This window comes from Oncorhynchus tshawytscha, linkage group LG14 (assembly GCF_018296145.1).
Source record: "Oncorhynchus tshawytscha isolate Ot180627B linkage group LG14, Otsh_v2.0, whole genome shotgun sequence".
NCBI classification, from domain to species: domain Eukaryota; kingdom Metazoa; phylum Chordata; class Actinopteri; order Salmoniformes; family Salmonidae; genus Oncorhynchus; species Oncorhynchus tshawytscha.
This window is the reverse complement of record NC_056442.1, coordinates 3776870-3797338: the sequence shown is the minus strand read 5'-3', so window position 1 is coordinate 3797338 and position 20469 is coordinate 3776870. Positions and strand designations below refer to the sequence as shown.

Sequence of the window (20469 nt, the reverse complement as noted above, 5' to 3'; positions counted from 1 at the left end):
GCAGTCAATATTAATCGTCACCTTAATTCAGTCTCATCTGAAAGTTGTAAATTCTTGGTTATCTGCACGAACCCTGGCTAACAAGTTGAATCAGCAATACAAAATTGGGTTTAATTATTAATTTACTAAATATCTAACTAATCACACAGAATTACACATACACATAATTAATCATAACTTAATTACAAATTACGTCATAAAGGAAAACGTCCCTAGCGGGCGGAACAGATATGACAGCTTGTTACACAAAAGAAAAGGGGCTGGGTTTGAGTAAAAGAGCGGGAAGATTGAGGAACAAAGGGCAAAGCTGTGCTATCGTAAATACAACATCTTATGCATTCTAAATTACCGCCCATTTGGAAAAGGAAAATGCAATAAATATTTACTCTGAGCTGCGCTTCAGTAGGTTGGTGTCACATTCTGACCATAGTTCTGTTATTTTATCTTTGTTTTAGTATGGTCAGGGCGTGAGTTGGGTGGGCAGTCTATGTTTGTTTTTCTATGTTGGTTTTTGAGTTTGGTTCTCAATCAGGGGCAGCTGTCAATTGTTGTCCCTGATTGAGAATCATACTTAGGTAGCCTGGGTTTCACTTTTGGGTTGTGGGTGTTTGTCTTCCGTGTCAGTGTTTGTCGCCACACGGGACTGTTTCGTTCATTTCACGTTTATTGTTTTGTATTTCGTAGTGTTCAGTTTATGTTTTAAAATAAACATTATGGACACTTACCACGCTGCGTTTTGGTCCTCCGATCCTTCTCGCTTCTCCTCCTCTGAAGAGGAGGACGAGATCCCTTACAGTTGGTGGTAGATGGAAGACCGTGTTGCCAAACCGAGTCATTTGTCCTTTGAAGAATGTCTCTGGTTGTCAATTGCATGCGTTGAAGTAACGTCGTTGTGTGATAGATGGGATACTCTGTCTGTCCTTCCTTCTTTGCATCTGCTGTTGCTAACTCAACAGCTAGGAGGTATCACTTCTGTAGTGAATAAGAGTTCAAAGTTCATACCATTCGCAACCAAAGCTCACGCTGATGTTGGCTTCGTTCTGTAGTTATTATCTGAACCATTCTGACATTGGACCGTCGTCCTCACATCCTCGGAACAGGAGGTTATATTGTCGTCAAGGGCTTATATAGGAAGGGAGAGGAGGGCGTGTTTGAAAAGTTTTATAGCCCATGTCCCTTCACAGGGACGGGCCACTGATTGAGCAGAGCCCTACCTTATGAAAACCCAAATCTCACATTTTAGAAGCTAAAATCACATTTCATCCCATCACGAATAATTTCATATTCAAACATTTAAATTGAACAACAAATCCATGTAAATCCGATAACTCTGATGTGTAGACTTTCCACTGTAGAATTTATGTCATCTTATCATTGATGAGAATGTCTCAGATGACAACCGAACTGACATCATATTCATTAAGTACCACCGCATATGTTCAATTGGTCGGATTACCAGAATATAGTTCATTTCCCCACACCTTCTGATGTTCCCAGAATCTATATGTTAACCAAGGTGTTTGCAAATGTAACATCAGTAGGGTAGAGATAGTTAAAACCTAACCCCTGGCTAAATTCCCAATCAGGCCTTCATACCATCACGGCCACCTAATCATCCACAGTTTACAATTGGCTCATTCATCCCCCGTCCTCTCCCCTGTAACTATTCCCCAGGTCGCTGCTGTAAATGAGAATGTGTTCTCAGTCAACTTACCTGGTAAAATAAGGGTTAAATAAATAGTGTTTTGATGGGGTACGACAGTTGAACTAAGCTCAGCTTAGCATGAGGCATTAGGGGGGCAATCAATAGATACATATCATTCATTTATGTCCAAAATGTATGTAGCAACTGCAGATTGCCCCTTTAAGGTCATCACTTAAAACTCGAGCAACTGGCTCGAGTTTTACTCAGAGACAGTGTTGTGATGATGTCAGGTGACGGAGAAAGTGGAACTACTGGTTCACTCTGCCATCTAGTGGCCACTGTTGGAACCACAGTCAACCTCATACCTTACGGCAAAATGGGGACTGTGAAGAGACACATAGACCATTTAATGCATTTTGTATTGTATTTTGCATTTTATTATGTATATGATGCATGGTTGGGTTACGACTGTTATATGTGGTTGTCTCGCTTGGCTATCTTAAGATGAATGCACTAGCTGTGGGTCTCTCTGAATGGGAGTGTCTGCTGAATGGCTAAATTGTAATGTAAATGTAGTGCTATGTATGTATATTTATGTATATTATCTATTTTATTTGTCAGCAGCAGCTAACTACAGAACCTAATAATAAATACTCTCTTCCCTCTCTCTCCCTCTCTCTAAACCTCTCTTGCGCTATATATCTCTCTCTCTCCCTCTTTCTCTCTCCCTCTTTCTCTCTCTCTCGCTCTCTCACTCTCCCTCTCTCACTCCCTCTCTCACATCCTCTCTTGCCCTCTATCTCTCCCTCTTTCTGACTCTCTCTCTCTCTCTCACATCCTCTCTTGCCCTCTATCTCTCCCTCTTTCTGACTCTCTCTCTCTCTCCTCTCTTGCCCTCTACATCCTCTCTTGCCCTCTATCTCTCCCTCTTTCTGACTCTCTCCCTCTTTCTGACTCTCTCTCTCTCATCCTCTCTTGCCCTCTATCTCTCCCTCTTTCTGACTCTCTCTCTCTCTCACATCCTCTCTTGCCCTCTATCTCTCCCTCTTTCTGACTCTCTCTCTCTCCCACATCCTCTCTTGCCCTCTATCTCTCCCTCTTTCTGACTCTCTCTCTCTCCCTCTCTCACATCCTCTCTTGCCCTCTATCTCTCCCTCTTTCTGACTCTGCCCTCTACTCTCCCTCTTTCTGACTCCCTCTCTCTCTCACATCCTCTCTTGCCCTCTATCTCTCCCTCTTTCTGACTCTCTCTCTCTCCCACATCCTCTCTTGCCCTCTATCTCTCACTCTCCCTCTCTCACTCCCTCTCTCACACCCTCTCTTGCCCTCTATCTCTCCCTCTTTCTGACTCTCTCTCTCTCTCCCAGAATTTATCGATGGGGATAGATCATTTCTCAGGCCTGTTTGTGATGTTGTGTGTGGGGGTGGTTGGAGCCATTTTTACCTTGGCAGCTGAACACACCTTCTATCACCTAGCCCTGCCCCGGCTACGGCGGTCACACACACTCACCTACTGGTTGCATACCAGCCAGGTATGTAGGTACACACACAAACACACACACACACACACACACACTCAAGAACTAGATCTATAGCAAGCCACCAAGCTGTTAATATGATCTAAGATAATTAGAATTTCACACGTTTAAAAAGTTATTATCAAGGTGATCTTACCACTCTGATCTTAACAAGGTGATCTTAACAAGGTGGTCTTACCACTGTGATCTTAACAAGGTGATCTTAACAAGGTGGTCTTACCACTCTGATCTTAACAAGGTGGTCTTAACAAGGTGGTCTTACCACTCTGATCTTAACAAGGTGGTCTTACCACTCTGATCTTAACAAGGTGGTCTTACCACTGTGATCTTAACAAGGTGGTCTTACCACTCTGATCTTAACAAGGTGATCTTACCACTGTGATCTTAGCAAGGAGATCTTAACAAGGTGGTCTTACCACTGTGATCTTAACAAGGTGATCTTAACAAGATGATATTATCAAGGTGATCTTACCACTGGGATCTTAACAAGGTGATCTTATCAAGGTGATCTTACCACTGTTATCTTAACAAGGTGATCTTATCAAGGTGATCTTACCACTGTTATCTTAACAAGGTGATCTTATCAAGGTGATCTTACCACTGTTATCTTAACAAGGTGATCTTATCAAGGTGATCTTACCACTGTTATCTTAACAAGGTGATCTTATCAAGGTGATCTTACCACTGTTATCTTAACAAGGTGATCTTATCAAGGTGATCTTACCACTGTTATCTTAACAAGGTGATCTTATCAAGGTGATCTTACCACTGTTATCTTAACAAGGTGATCTTTATTGAGTGAATGTTCTCTCATCTGTGTTGTATCATCTATCTGTTGACAGAAGATCCATCGAGCCCTGAACACCCCTTACGAGGACGTAGGGAAAGAGTTGATTGGCCTGGACCACAAGTAGAGAAACACTGATCAATACTGTCTATATTAGAGTATAAGTTATAAATACTGTCTACGTTAGAGTATAGGTTATCAATACTGTCTATATTAGAGTATAGGTTATAAATACGGTCTACGTTAGAGTACAGGGTATCAATACTGTCTATATTAGAGTATAGGTTATCAATACTGTCTATATTATAGTATAGGTTATCAATACTGTCTATATTAGAGTATAGGTTATAAATACGGTCTACGTTAGAGTATAGGGTATCAATACTGTCTATATTAGAGTATAGGTTATCAATACTGTCTATATTATAGTATAGGTTATCAATACTGTCTACATTAGAGTATAGGTTATCAATACTGTCCACATTAGAGTATCGGTTATCAATACTGTCTATATTACAGTATAGGCTATCAATACTATCTATCTCACGTTGTAGGTTATCAATACTATCTATACTACAGTATAGGTTATCAATGCTATCTATTTTGCAGCATTAGGTTATCAAAACTATACTACAGTATAGGTAATCAATATCTAAATTACACTATAGGTTATCAATACTGTCTATATTACAGTGTAGTTTATCAATACTCTCTATATTACATTATAGGTTATCAATAATATATATATATATATATTACGGTATAGATTATCAATACTATCTTTATTAGAGTATAGGTTATTAATACTGTCTATATTATAGTATAGGTTATCAATATTGGCAATATTACATTATAGGTTATCAATACTGTCTATATTACAGTATAGGTTATCGATACTGTCTACATTAGAGTATAGGTTATCAATACTATCTATTACATTATAGGTTATCAATACTATCTATTACATTATAGGTTATCAATACTATCTATTACAGTATAGGTTATCAAGACTGTCAAAATTACATTATAGGTTGTTAATACTGTCTATATTACAGTATAGGTTATCAATACTGTCTATATTACAGTATAAGTTATCAATTATCTCTACATTACAGTATCGATTATCAATACTGTCTATATTACAGTATAGGTTATCAATTATATCTGTACTACAGTATAGGTTATCAATACTTTCTATATTAGAGTATAGTTTATCAATACTATTTATATTACAGTATAGGTTAACAATATTGTCAATTTTACCTCTCTTTCTCTCTCTCTCTCCCCTCTCCCCCCTCTCTCTCTCCCCCCAGTCCCTCCCCTTGTGTCTCTGACAGCTGCAGCCTCCACAGACACCAGCAGCCTCGCCCTCCTCCTCCCCCCTTCTTCCCCCTGCCTGCCCCCCTCCTCCTCAGCCCTCCTCTCCTGCCCGGGACATCAAGGAGAACAAGAGGGTCCACTTTGATCTGGAGAGTCTACACAGCTACCGTCTACACACACACACCGCCTCGTTCTGGGGACGTCCTGGCATGGTGGGGCGACACGGCCTGGGAGGTACACACTCACTCTAACACACACATTTCTTTTACCGTCCTTGTGGGGACCAAAACATTTATTCCAATTCAAAATCCTATTTTCCCTAACCCCTAATCCTTAACCTTAACACCTAACCCTAAAACTAAACCTAACCCTATCTCTTAACCCTAGTTCTAACCCTAAACCTATCTCTTAACCCTAGTTCTAACCCTAACCCTATCTCTTAACCCTAGTTCTAACCCTAAACCTAAGCACTAAGCCTAAAATACAAATTTTCCCTGTGGGGATCAGCAAAATGTCCCCATAATTTTACTTGTTTTACTATCCTTTACTAGAACTTCTGGGACCCACAAGGATTGTAAAACCAAACCACACACACACTTTACATGCTTTATTTGAGTCCACAAATCACATTCCCTTCAATGAGATTCAGAGAAAAGGTCACAAAGTTTCTGTCTTCCCCTGTCTGTTCCAGGGTGTCTGGGTGGTTTATCTCCTCCTCAGGTTAGCCTGCATGCTAACGGTGGCCCAGCATCGGCCCTGGCCTCCCCCGGCCTGGCTCTGCCTCCTCTGGGGAACCCAGGCAACCAGGCCTTCCTGTGGGAGGGAGAGCTCCAGGAGGTCCAGGGGAGGATCGAGACGTTCACAGCCCAGCTGAGAGACGCCGTGGCCAGGAGGGCCGAGATACAGACTTGCCTGGAGAACCATAAAATGAACCAGAGCACAGCTACTGCTGTCAAACTGGAGAAAGACAAGGTTGGCCAGTCACAAAGCCTGGAGAGAGTGAGAACCAACGCAGAGAAAGATAGAACCAAGGAAGAGAGAGAGGGGATCAACCAGGAGAAAGGGATGAGTGGCAGATCAAACCTCTGTAGCAGCCTGGACAGAGACAGAGACAGAGACAGGACAAGCAGGGACAGTCCCACTGTGAGACAAACAGTCAGACAGGACACAGACAGGGACAGACTGTTACACCAATCAGAAACTGAGAGAGACAGAGACGACCAATCAAAAAGCCTGGGCGGAAATGGAAGCAGCCAATCACATGCCTCCAACATTCTGCAGACAGGGAGGAACAGCCAATCAGAAGCTCTGAACATCCTACAGAGGAGGAGAGAGATCCAATCAAAAACCTCTGCCAGCCTGGACAGAGGGACAACCAACCAGTCAGGTGCTGTCAATACACTGCAGGGAGAAAGAACTGTCCAATCACGTAACTCCGCCAGTCTGGAGAGAGGAAGAGCCAGGCAATCAGGTGCAGTGAAAGACCAGGAGAGGGGGAGAACTGTCCAAACACGGACAGGGGCTGGTCTGGACAGACTGAGAGCTATCCAATCCAGTGCCTGCACTGGGAATCTGGTTAGAGAACGTCCCGCCCCCGTGGACACCCAGAAGAGTTTGTGTTAGTCGTTTGATTGGTTATTTATTGGAACACAAAAGACCAATCAGAGGGCTGGAAAAGAATCTAACAGGACCAAATGATTTACAAGGCAGCGGATGAAGTAAACAATATCAGAGTTTAAAAAACAATGACAGAGATGTGGCACTGGTCCATTTGCCTCTGATGTCAACAGCTGCTGTCTGTTAACAAAATGTCTGATCAGAACTTTACCCATCTACTGTTTGTCTCCACTAGGTGTGTTTCCTTTTTGTTTCTAACTACTAATAGCTCTCTCTCTTCATCTCGTACCCCTGGGTTGTGTTCACTAGGAACCAAACAGAAGCAAACAGAACAAAACGGGAAGGGACCTACCTGAATTTGTCCAATAGAATCTCTCGTTTTCGTTGCAGAAAGTTTTTTGTTTGGAGCGAAAGGTTTCCGTTGCAATGGTTTGTGACTAATGTATACACCCCAGGTCTGTAGTCAGTTCTCAGTGGGCCATTCAAGGTACACATGTGGTTCCTATATGTTCAATCAAATGCTATCTCCGCCCGACCGGGTAAGAATCGGCTATCCCAGAGGGAAACTATACGTGTCCACTGTCATTGTCCTGACTGATCCTCTATAAGGACCTTGAGTTGGTTTTATACTATGCAGTTGAATTGAATTTACTTTAATGGAATTTGTATGTTGGATGTCATGGTGGTGTCAAATGTAACTATACAGTGACAATAGTCGAACCTGGAAGTGGATGAAAAAAGTGGACGTGGAAAGAGAGAAGGCGGTTGTATTTGAGCCTATAGCAGGTGTTTTAGAAGAGATGCAGGTTGCTAGGTTACCTGTAGAGGACTGAGGAGTGTTGTAGATATGTTGTTCTGGTGTTGATGGGCCGTGTTCGGTGTCCCATTATGCTGCCTATAACAACAGCTATATGTCTCATTCTCACACACAACAGAATTGTATCAGCATATTATTGGGACTCGTATCATGTTGTTGTATATCATTTCCATTTTTTGAAATTAAACATTTATATACTGGTTTTATTGGAACAAATTACCACAGACTGTAATGACAGTCTATACCACAAGGTGGTGCCTGGATCTCCCTCTCTCTCTCTCTCTCTCACACACACACACACACACACACACACACACACACACACACACACAACCCATTCAACTAAGCAACTGAAACATTCTTTGATGGATGAGGAGGAATAGATTATTTCACAATCATAGTAGTAACAATTTTCATTCCATGCCTTTCCCACAATTCTGTGATATTTAGCTACACAGAGACCCCCCCCAACACATACACACACTCACACATAAAGGTGTGCACACACACAGACACAATCACCCAGTTATAGTAATTTGCTGTGAAATTAAAAGAGAAACCTCTCATCGTTAATCCACCCAAAATCACACGCTCTGATTACATCATCCTAAAGAGCAATTAGAACACTGCTGCGCCTCACTCGTATGAATCAAAGCTCAGATTTATCTGAGTGTGTGTGAGAGAGTGTGTGTGTGTCACAGGGGACAAAATGAGGTCAGACAACAGTTGTATCTAAATGTATGGATGTTATACATCTGACATATTGACATATTTACTCAGGCATACAGAGCAGAGGTAGGGGAATATATACACACACACTTAGACACCCACATACTTACACACACACACACACACACACGGTCCCCATTCCCAGTGACCCTGGTCTGTTTGGTGAAGCCTGCAGGATATTTTAGGCTTAGTCACTCATGTTAGAACACACATATTAACCCACGCATCCTCAAATATATCTTTCTGCATCACTCTGTTGTTCTCTCTTCATCTCTCTCTCCATCTCCGTCTCTTCATATGTCTGTGAGAAGTGAGACAGTAAGAGATATGGACAGACAGTAGAGACAGTAAGGGATATGGACAGATAGTAGAGACAGTAAGGCATGTGGACAGACAGTAGAGACAGTAAGGGATATGGACAGACAGTAGAGACAGTAAGGGATATGGACAGACAGTAGAGACAGTAAGGGATATGGACAGACAGTAGAGACAGTAAGGGATATGGACAGACAGTAGAGACAGTAAGGGATATGGACAGACAGTAGAGACAGTAAGGCATGTGGACAGACAGTAGAGACAGTAAGGGATATGGACAGACAGTAGAGAGAGATAGATATGGACAGACAGTAGAGAGAGATATGGACAGACAGTAGAGAGAGAAAGATATGGACAGACAGTAGAGAGAGAAAGATATGGACAGACAGTAGAGAGAGAGAAGGGTTCGAGACAGAGAGAAAGGATTGAGACAGACAGAGCGGAGGCCTTTGTGTTGTTCTGTTGAATCACTCCTCAAATGAAGGCCACTTCAGACCTCCGGACAGCTCCACACACACACACACACTGCAGAGCACTGAGATGTCTGTGATGGAGCGTGTGTGTGTGTGTGTGTGTGTAGAGGCCAGGTGGTGAGGGCCCTAGGGATAGTCAACCAGGACTGACTCAGCCCTCAGTGGGGGGGGGCTAACTCTCTCTCCTCCTTCCCTCTCTCTCTCTCCTCCTTCCCTCTCTCTCTCTCCTCTCTTTACCCTTCTCTCCCTCTCTCTTTACCCATTCCTTCTCTTTCTCGTCTCCCTGTCTCTCTCTCTCAGGAGTATAGATTTTATAAAGGAGTTAGCAGGGACTAACCAACAGTAGAATTCATTAAAGATATCTTATAACAACCCACATCCGTGTGTGGGTGTGAATCAATAGAGGATCTTTTTCACTACTCCAGGGATAACAGCTGTATTCTTGACAACTAAAGACTCCTCCAACCTAATGTCTATGCTTCAGCTCAGTGGGCTAACACGGTCTTGAGACACATAAACCACCAATGCCGGTCAGTCACACAAACTTCAATGAATTTACAAATAGACGTTTCCTTAGTCAAGGAGTTTATAACCATTACCTGGAAACACAAGTTTAAAAAAACAGCAGCCCATGAAAAGGGACAGTAATATAATATTAGTATTTACATTGGTAATAAAGACAAAAAGGTAAATAAATGACATCTCTGGAAAATGCAGCATTTCTGTTTCTTAGAAGTCATAATACAAGTTTATAGAAACACAATGAAGTAGAATACACTCATTCACACACAGAAACACACATGCAAGACAGACACGCCCTCACACACATACATACACATGCAGACTAACACCAGTATTCAACAGTTCTATTATCAATAGAGGATATCCACTACAGAACAAGTCATTCTGCTACTAGGCAACCGATGCACACAGACCACACCCACAAGTCTATACAGTCTTTAGTCACCATGTATCTTATTGTATTGTCAGTGGGGGTTTGATTAGCAACAAATGAGCTTAAAAATAATTTATATTATTGCATGTAATTTTATACAATTGGAGGTGGTTGGTTGAGTCTGTCTGTGTGCGTGTGTTAGTGTGTGTGTGTGTGTGTAGCCACTGGTAGTAGGGGTGCTACTAAAAATCTGAATTAAAAATAAAATCTAAAATCATTAATTTTCTATTTTCCTAAAAGTAGTGCACTGTGTTAGCGGTCTGTAGCGCGGACCCCCACCACCAAACGACTTCCAACAGCTATGTGTGTGTGTGTGTGGATCTGTTCACATTGTTAAGCCAATTGTCCCCTCCAGTCTTTGTCTCCCCCTCTTTGTTTACTGTAGTAATCCTCTCCAAGATGTTCACTTTCCTTCCCCCTTTTCCCCTCCTCTTCTTCGTCTCTACAGTAAGTCAGTGGAATGGAAACCTGAGAGAGATCCTATATACAGTATAGTATAGTACAGTTGGTGAGTATAGTCAGTATAGTTGTATAGTCTAGTCAGATAGCAGTCGGTGGTAAACCAACTACTAGAGCTGCTATTGTTTCTGTTGTCTTTAGTGATCCAGTCTCCATGCTCCTGAAGACCTTCAGTCAGACACGCTCCACCTCCACTGTTAGACCCTGACTTAGCAGTGTTCTATGTCGCGTTATAACCTCCACTACTGTTAGACCTTGACTTAACAGTCCTCCCAAGCCTTACTCTGCAGTGTCTTGTAGATCAGCTATTTGTCTGTTTCCATCTGGACCCTTTCTCAGTATTGAAGTAGTGTTCTGGATCATTGTGACTCCTCTACGCCAAGCTATAACCTCCATTATATTACATTTTAACTCCAAAGTCGTCTCATAACCTCCTCTCACTCATTTAAGTCATGTAGTAGTTCTCCTGACTGTTAGGGCTCCCCAAACGGTGTCACATTTAATAACTTCCCCTGACTGTTAGGGCTCCCCAAACGGTGTCACATTTAATAACTTCCCCTGACTGTTAGGGCTCCCCAAACGGTGTCACATTTAATTACGGCCCCTGACTGTATGGTTACCTAGTGGTACTACTGTCTATATTAACTGCTCTACGTCGTCTTATAACCTCTTGCTCTATAAGTTCCCCTATGTTCTCTTCTAACCTCGTAGTCTGTTTTTAGTAGTGTTACTGTCTATTATGACCCCTCTATGTCGCGTTATAATCTCCTCTCTGTCTGCATGGTCTTGTAATAGACTTCTTGATCAGCGCGGCTGTGGGCTGAGACAGTGGGCCGGCGGGGGAGGGTCATAGAGCGGGGGAGGGGGAGTAACTGTCCAACAGCAGATCTGGGTGAGGAGGGGGGGAGGGAGGGGGAGTAGAAGGGAGGAGGAGGGGGAGGGAGGGGGAGTAGAAGGGGGAGAAGGGGGAGGCAGGGGGAGGAGGTGGGCTGAGGAGGCGGAGGTAGGGTGGAGGAAGAGAAGGGAGGGAGTGGAGAGGAGATGGGGTGAGGAGGGGGAGGCAGGGTGGAGGAATCGGTCTGGTTGGGAGAGGAGGAGCAGATAGAGTCTGATTTCACAGGAAGTGTGCGGTATTCCCGATATTCCGGTGCGGAGACTTTCTCCTGGCGCTGCAGCGCCCCCCTCTGGCCCTGCTCACCGACGCTCCCGCTGGTGGTGTTCCTCCGCTCCCAGGGGGTCCCGTTACCGGCAGCTGTTACTCTGGCCCCCAGGGTCCCGTTACTCCCGGTACCGACACTGCTAGACACCCTGACCACAGGGTGATGAGGGGCATGAGCGTCTATGGTGACAATACTCCCGGTAACGCTCCCGGTAACACTCCCGGTGTGGCTGTCATGGTCAGAGGTGACCCGGTAGTACGGAGACTCAGAGCTTCCTGTTGAAGACCCTCCTCCACAGGAAGAGGCGGTGTCAGAGCCCTTGGCAGAGGAGCTGATTGGTCCGTGCTGCTTGGACATGGCAATGACCTATAGGATGAACAGAGGAGACAGTTAGCTAGCTACTTCAGCTAGTTAGAATGTAAATCAGCAGTTCATTTAGCTAGTTACTTCAGCTAGTTAGAATGTAAATCAGCAGTTCATTTAGCTAGTTACTTCAGCTAGTTAGAATGTAAATCAACAGTTCATTTAGCTAGTTACTTCAGCTAGTTAGAATGTAAATCAACAGTTCATTTAGCTAGTTACTTCAGCTAGTTAGAATGTAAATCAGCAATTCATTTAGCTAGTTACTTCAACTAGTTAGAATGTAAATCAGCAATTCATTTAGCTAGTTACTTCAACTAGTTAGAATGTAAATCAGCAATTCATTTAGCTAGTTACTTCAACTAGTTAGAATGTAAATCAGCAATTCATTTAGCTAGTTACTTCAGCTAGTTAGAATGTAAATCAGCAATTCATTTAGCTAGTTACTTCAACTAGTTAGAATGTAAATCAGCAATTCATTTAGCTAGTTACTTCAACTAGTTAGAATGTAAATCAACAGTTCATTTAACTAGTTACTTCAGCTAGTTAGAATGTAAATCAACAGTTCATTTTAACTAACTCAGATTTGATATTTATCTCACCTGCGCCACTCGCGGCTGATTGGGCGGCTGATTGGGCGGCTGGTGGGGCACACGCGGAGTCGTCACAGGGATAGGGCCCTCCCTGACTCGTTCCCCTCCCTGGTTGAGTGACATCAACTTGGCACGCGTCACCGCGCTCTTAGGGGAGACGGGGGGAGGTAGAGAGGAGACAGAAGGAGGTAGAGGGGAGACCGTAGGAGGTAGAGGGGAGACAGTAGGGGGGTGTCTAATCCCCTCCTTAGGGATATGCACCAGTGGGGCTGGTGCTGAGGTAGCCGTGGCAACGGCTCGATTGGCCGACTGTACCGTTGGATAGAGGGAGGGAGGATTCATCACCCCTGTCTCCCCTGCCTCTCCCCCTCCTCCTCCCTCTCCTCCAGATGTGTCCGTCTCTCCCTCCTCCTCGCTCCGTCTCTCCGTAGAGCGCTGCTGTCTCCACTCCTGCACCAGCGGTGGTCGCAGCCTGACAGATCACACATGATATGTTTGACTTGACGATTAATACCAGGGTTGTATGACACACACCTACAACACACACTAGCCACAAACGTACCTTGGTTGTGACCTGCGGGGGTCGAAGGACAGGTGGAAGGTCATGTGCCGCTGGTTGGAGGGGTCGTCTCCGGGGGGCGAGGTGCTGCTGCCGTTGGCAACGCGGGGTAAGGTATTGCTGAATGTTACCATGGTTTCCTTTCCCATGGGGCCGCGGGGTGCCAGGAGCTCCACGTCAGCACTGGCCCTCTTCAGAGATGCTACGCTGGCCTTCTCCCTACGAACCTACAGAACAACATAGTGTGGCTAACTACTAATACTAACCACGAATACACAACCTGTCTCCCTTCATCTCGTACCTTGCAGCGTCCAGTGCCCAGTTCCTCCCTGCTGTCTGAGGGTCTGGGTGTCTTGCTGCGGTACAGAGAGCTGTGCTGAGAAGCATGACCTCTCTGGGCTCTTCCCCTCACCACCACCTCCCTCTGCTGCTGGGGGGGGGACGCAGCCCTCCGGACAGGCTGGGGGAGGCAGTCCTCCTCGGATGACCTGAAGTTACCTACTGCATACAGAGACTAGAGGGAGGGTACGGAGGGAGGGGAAGGAGAGGTGGAGATAGCGATAGAGAGAGGGATAGAAGCGTGAAATTTGTTGAGACAGGTTTCCTAAAAAATAACTGTGAAATTCTCCCCCTGAGAACTCTTAAAAGATGATTAATTCCCATCTCTCTCTCTGTCTTTTTCTCAGTCTACCCCCCACCCCCCCCACACACAAAGTCACCCCCACCCACCCACACACACACACTCACCAGGTAGACTCCTATGCCAGCTCCTATGGCGTAGCCAACATAGACATCTCTGGGATGGCAGCGGTGTTGTGTGATCTGTGTCAGTCCGGCTATACCCGCCGCCAGACAGTATCCAAACACCAGCACCGGCTTCACCAGCTTAGTACTACTGCTGATCACACTGTTCAAATACATCTACACACACACACACACACACACACATACACACACACACACACACACATACACAAAGTTAGAACTATTGCGGATGGCAATGTTTCCAATTTTAACTTCAAATGCATCTTCATAAAGTCAGACAGACAGACAGACAGACAGACAGACAGACAGACAGACAGACAGACAGACAGACAGACAGACAGACAGACAGACAGTCAGTCAGGCAGACAGGCAGGCAGGCAGGCAGGCAGGCAGACAGACAAGTTAGTAGCTGTCAATGCTTACAGAGATGTAGACAGCAGCAAAGCCAGAGAGCGTTGCATGCTGGGACGGAAATGTTTTCCTGAAGAGAAGGAGAGAGAGAGTAAGAATCAGGGAGCGAGAGGGAGATGTGATGCAGAGAGAGAAAGAGAGGTGGAGGTTTTATTGAAGCTGGAGAACACAAATAGTGTGTGTGTGTCTGTGTGTCTGTGTGTCTGTGTGTGTGTGTGTGTGTGTGTGTGTGTGTGTGTGTGTGTGTGTGTGTGTGTGTGTGTTACCTGGCTGACAGGATGGCATACATATCTTTCCCAGAGCAGATGTCCTGTGTGATGTAATTGTTCTGGTCACATGATATCCCAGGCAGCGTGTAATTGGGCTGACAGACAGTCAGGAAGAAAGGGGTGGGATAACCAGTAGCCAACTGGATGATGTCTGTCATTAGGGCTGTTGCCAGGAGACCAAACACATGAACACCTGGGGGAGAAGGAGGAGGAGAGAGAGGGGGGAGACAGGGAGAAGGGATGGAAAAGGAGAGAGAGGGGGAGGGAGGAGCATGCACCAGGTAAGAGTTATCTGAAACATCTGAAGACGTCTCGCCTGTCCTCATTCCCTCTACATCTCTCTCTCCCCTGTCCTCATTCCCTCTACATCTCTCTCTCCCCTGTCCTCATTCCCTCTACATCTCTCTCTCCCCTGTCCTCATTCCCTCCACATCTCTCTCCCCTGTCCTCATTCCCTCTACATCTCTCTCTCCCCTGTCCTCATTCCCTCTACATCTCTCTCCCCCTGTCCTCATTCCCTCTACATCTCTCTCCCCCCTCATCCTCATTCCCTCTCCTCACATCTCTCTCTCCCCTGTCCTCATTCCCTCTACATCTCTCTCTCCCCTGTCCTCATTCCCTATCATTACTCTCTGAAGTAGATTCTCTCCCTAGGCTATCATTACTCTCTGAAGTAGATTCTCTCCCTAGGCTATCATTACTCTCTGAAGTAGATTCTCTCCCTAGGCTATCATTACTCTCTGAAGTAGATTCTCTCCCTAGGCTATCATTACTCCCTGAAGTAGATTCTCTCCCTAGGCTATCATTACTCCCTGAAGTAGATTCTCTCCCTAGGCTATCATTACTCCCTGAAGTAGATTCTCTCCCTAGGCTATCATTACTCCCTGAAGTAGATTCTCTCCCTAGGCTATCATTACTCCCTGAAGTAGATTCTCTCCCTAGGCTATCATTACTCTCTGAAGTAGATTCTCTCCCTAGGCTATCATTACTCTCTGAAGTAGATTCTCTCCCTAGGCTATCATTACTCTCTGAAGTAGATTCTCTCCCTAGGCTATCATTACTCTCTGAAGTAGATTCTCTCCCTAGGCTATCATTACTCTCTGAAGTAGATTCTCTCCCTAGGCTATCATTACTCTCTGAAGTAGATTCTCTCCCTAGGCTATCATTACTCTCTGAAGTAGATTCTCTCCCTAGGCTATCATTACTCTCTGAAGTAGATTCTCTCCCTAGGCTATCATTACTCTCTGAAGTAGATTCTCTCCCTAGGCTATCATTGTGCACCTGTTCACTCCCCCTTGAGGATTCAAGCGTAAATAACAGGTACATACCAACAAAGCGAACAGTCCTCCGTAGGAAGGAGTTGATGTTACACCCATCAGCTTTACTCGGTTTGACTCTGGACTGGTAACAATACACCAGCCCTTCACCCAGCATGATCTATTCACACACACACACAATTAGTCATGCACCCTGATGCTGATAGGCTGTTTATTGATCAGAATCTATTGATTCTAGGTTCTGACGGTGTGTGTACTAACCGAGGCAGCCGGTCCTGCGAAGGCCAGGCTCAGTAACATCAGCAGAGGGATCAGTTCATCTCCTGTCTCCAGGTAGGGCAACGACAGGTCCCGGTCATAGCAATGGAACCCAGGGGTCGCCGGGGACAACAGGTCTGTCAACTCCATGAAGTAGAGAGAGACAAGGGAGGAGAGGACGATGGGGAGCTAGACAGAAAGAGAGAGAGACAGACACAGAGAGCGAGAGAGAGGGGGAGGGAGCGAGCGAGCAGGGGAGAGAGAGAAAGAAAGGGAAAGAGAAAGGGAGAGAGGTAAGAGGGAGATATTGTCTTACTAACAGCCATAGTGAGTGGTATACATTAAATGCAGTTATATTGGACACACACGTATGCACGTACACACACACACACCTCTATGAAGTAGAAGCATGGCAGAAGTGTCATGCTGTCTTTGGGAGGTTTCTTCTTGGTCTTGGCTTTTGGTGACGACATCATCCTGGTGTTGGTCCAATCAGAGTCTAGGAACAGACAGAAGGGGAGGGGTTAGTCATCACACTGGTGGCGTTCCAGGTGGCATACATTACAGAGGCGTTGTTGCACATTATCAGCTTGTTAAGTCATATTCTGCTACTACTTCCACATGGGCAAACATCTGCTTGGTCTCAGACTGGTCCTTTGAAGCAAACCTAAGCTAATAGTAAATAGCTGAATGCACATCTGTTGTGTAGGTCCCTCAACTCCAAATGAACAGAACATCAGAACACACACGTGAGCCTCAATGGTGTGCTCTCTCTGTTTCCCACATCTCTCTCTCTTTGTTCTCTCTAACTCGTTGTCTAAATTCAAGACAATGGAGTGGACACAGGACAGCGCCATAGTTACAGTAACTCAGAGAGAAATAAGCAGGGAGTTGAGACACACAGCTCCCTCCTTTTGCCCGGAGTTATTCTACTGTAACTATGGCGCTGTCCACTGCATGGTCCTGAACTCAGAGAGAGAGAAAACCTCTCCTGATTTATAACCATTGATTCTCTCAGACACTAGAGTCAGACTCACCCCGCCTTGCCTCTCCTCCACACACACACACACACACACACACACAGAGCTGAATTACCTCTGTCCCGCGGGTTGTGTGTGTTAGCAGAGGCCCGTCTTGCCCTCCCCCCTCGCCGAGGTCTTGCGTGCTGCTCCAGTTTTCCGTTCAAACGTTAATCCATCTTCACGCGCTGCCAGTTGTTTTACGCCCCCAAAACACACATACACACACATCAGGTTGTTTAGGTTGGTCAAATTCTCCACGGATAGAGAGGACGAGAGAATGATAAAGGGAGAATGATAGATGGGTAAGACGAAAGGGAAAAGTCCGATATTCGATATTTCTCCGTTATTTTCCTTCTGATCGCGCGTGTGTGAATAAACTCCGAGGTTTCACGTGCCTTCTACCGGTTCACCCCAGTCCCAGTCAGCCAGGCTATGTTTGAACAGCCCACACAAACTCAAACAGCGCTCAGAAACGAACCGATATCTCACTTGAAGAACCGCCGCTCACAGAGAGCCTCGCGCACACAAAGGCATGGGGGGCGCGAGGGGGCGGGGGGAGACGAGGGGAGGAGACCGACTGTTCCTTCACACATACACAAACGCCCCTCCTCTCACCGCTCCAAATTCCTAATGGTAGGCTACCACCACCATAAAGCTGGGCAAAACAAAGCGATGGATTTTTGGTGTGTTTGGGTTTGCGCGTGCATGAGTGAAAGCATGTGTGTCTGTTTGATTCTGAGTGTTTCTTCGAATATATTCCCCTTTTAGAACATTCTAAATGTAAAGGCTATTCATTTTAGGGAAAAATATTCTGATCCCCCCATCTCTCTTCCTCTTTTCGTCTCCTCTTTCCTCTTTTTTATTGTGGGTAGACCTAGTCCAGTAGGGTGGGGTTGGGTTGGGTTCTGACCACGTGCCTGTGACTGCTGCTGCGGTGTGTATTTGCGTCTCTTCATTCAACAAACGTGCGCGCGCGCGCTTACACATCTTCTGCTTCTGACCTGTCTGATTTACCATGAGATGTACACATTCAAACCTTTCTCCCACGGTTATAAATACACACACACCATGACACACACACCCACCCTTTTCACCTGGACTGGTCACAGCTGAGTGGCTAATAAACTCATCACTCACTCACACACAAATACATATAAAGACTCCAACCTATCAGCACTACTCTACAGACAACAGAGAAGACTCCAACCTATCAGCACTAGCCTGCAGACAACAGAGCAGACTCCAACCTATCAGCACTAGCCTACAGACAACAGAGAAGACTCCAACCTATCAGCACTAGCCTGCAGACAACAGAGCAGACTCCAACCTATCAGCACTAGCCTACAGACAACAGAGAAGACTCCAACCTATCAGCACTAGCCTACAGACAACAGTTAAGACTCCAACCTACCAGCACTACTCTACAGACAACAGTTAAGACTCCAACCTACCAGCACCACTCCACAGACAATAGAGAAGACTCCAACCTACCAGCACTACTCTACAGACAATAGAGAAGACTCCAACCTACCAGCACTACCTACAGACAACAGAGAAGACTCCAACCTACCAGCACCACTCCACAGACAATAGAGAAGACTCCAACCTACCAGCACTACTCTACAGACAATAGAGAAGACTCCAACCTACCAGCACTAGCCTGCAGACAACAGAGAAGACTCCAACCTACCAGCACTAGCCTGCAGACAATAGAGAAGACTCCAACCTACCAGCACTACTCTACAGACAATAGAGAAGACTCCAACCTACCAGCACCACTCCACAGACAATAGAGAAGACTCCAACCTACCAGCACTACTCTACAGACAATAGAGAAGACTCCAACCTACCAGCACTAGCCTGCAGACAACAGAGAAGACTCCAACCTACCAGCACTAGCCTGCAGACAACAGAGAAGACTCCAACCTACCAGCACTACTCTACAGACAATAGAGAAGACTCCAACCTACCAGCACTAGCCTGCAGACAACAGAGAAGACTCCAACCTACCAGCACTAGCCTGCAGACAACAGAGAAGACTCCAACCTACCAGCACTACTCTACAGACAATAGAGAAGACTCCAACCTATCAGCACTAGCCTGCAGACAACAGAGAAGACTCCAACCTACCAGCACTACTCTACAGACAATAGAGAAGACTCCAACCTATCAGCACTACTCTACAGACAATAGAGAAGACTCCAACCTATCAGCACTAACCTGCAGACAACAGAGAAGACTCCAACCTATCAGCACTAGCCTGCAGACAACAGAGAAGACTCCAACCTACCAGCACTAGCCTGCAGACAACAGTGAAGACTCCAACCTATCAGCACTAGCCTGCAGACAACAGAGAAGACTCCAACCTATCAGCACTAGCCTGCAGACAATAGAGAAGACTCCAACCTATCAGCACTAGCCTGCAGACAACAGAGAAGACTCCAACCTATCAGCACTAAACATATGATTCTATCTCTACCTGTATTCTCTGTAAATCCAGCCTGGTCACCAGAAATACCACAGCAATCAGTAGCTCTATTGATATCTTCTGCCTGTACATGTGGTAGGGCTACTTTTCATTTGGTTCTGTTTACATGAATAAATACAGAAGTAAATGAATGAAATATGTTTAGAGCGCATGGGTCTGAGTGTGTCTTTATACATGTGTGTCCCAATTTACAGCTGCTAATGGCTAGAGGCATCCTCTTCATCCTTTCATCTCTTCCCTGTCCCCTCTTCTCCTCTTCTCCGTCTATGAACCAAATGCAGAACACAAATGCCCCCTTCTGACCACAGGATACCACATGCCACAATAAATATGTTATGGCCAGTAGATGGCGGACTTCACCAACTGAACCTATCTACATGAATGGTGCCTTCAGAAAGTATTCATACCCCTGGACTTTTTCCCCATTTCATTGTGTTACACTTACAGACTGAACTCAAAATGGATTAAATATATATTTTTCTCACCCATCTACACACAATACCCCATAATGACATCACAATACCCCATAATGACATCACAATACCCCATAATGACATCACAATACCCCATAATGACATCACAATACCCCATAGTGACAAAGTGACAACATGTTTTTTGAAATTGTTGTACATTTATTTCAAATTAAATACTG

At 45.2% G+C, this 20469-nt stretch overlaps 2 protein-coding genes across 2 annotated transcripts in view; one reads left to right on the top strand and one right to left on the bottom strand.

The window, feature by feature from the left end:
• Positions 1-7926, top strand: part of LOC112236856 (glutamate receptor ionotropic, NMDA 3B-like) — a 51769-nt gene extending 43843 nt beyond the window's left edge. Inside the window, exons 16-19 of the mRNA XM_042296636.1 lie at positions 3013-3177; positions 4026-4093; positions 5284-5524; positions 5982-7926. Coding sequence (XP_042152570.1) covers positions 3013-3177; positions 4026-4093; positions 5284-5524; positions 5982-6164 — 657 coding nt within the window. The 3' untranslated portion in view covers positions 6165-7926. The remainder of the gene's footprint in view (positions 1-3012; positions 3178-4025; positions 4094-5283; positions 5525-5981) is intronic.
• Positions 7927-11502: 3576 nt separating this feature from the next.
• On the bottom strand, positions 11503-17888 carry LOC112235904 (phospholipid phosphatase-related protein type 3-like). Its single transcript, XM_042296635.1, has 12 exons — positions 17403-17888; positions 16700-16806; positions 16311-16496; positions 16101-16209; positions 14770-14965; positions 14516-14573; positions 14075-14248; positions 13629-13841; positions 13331-13554; positions 12778-13240; positions 11692-12181; positions 11503-11543 (listed from the first exon to the last, which is right to left on the bottom strand). The coding sequence occupies exons 2-12, from the start codon at positions 16781-16783 to the stop codon at positions 11503-11505; spliced, it is 2238 nt and encodes a 745-aa protein (XP_042152569.1). The 5' UTR covers positions 16784-16806; positions 17403-17888.
• Positions 17889-20469: the final 2581 nt, after the last annotated feature.

Coding starts and splice junctions, on each gene's coding strand:
- LOC112235904 (XM_042296635.1), bottom strand. CDS start 16,783: ATGATGTCGTCACCAAAAGCCAAGACCAAGAAGAAACCTCCCAAAGAC. Junction 16,497..16,699: donor CATGCTTCTACTTCATAGAG/GTGTGTGTGTGT, acceptor CTTTCTGTCTAG/CTCCCCATCGTCCTCTCCTC. Junction 14,966..16,100: donor GAGGACTGTTCGCTTTGTTG/GTATGTACCTGT, acceptor CTTCTCCCCCAG/GTGTTCATGTGTTTGGTCTC.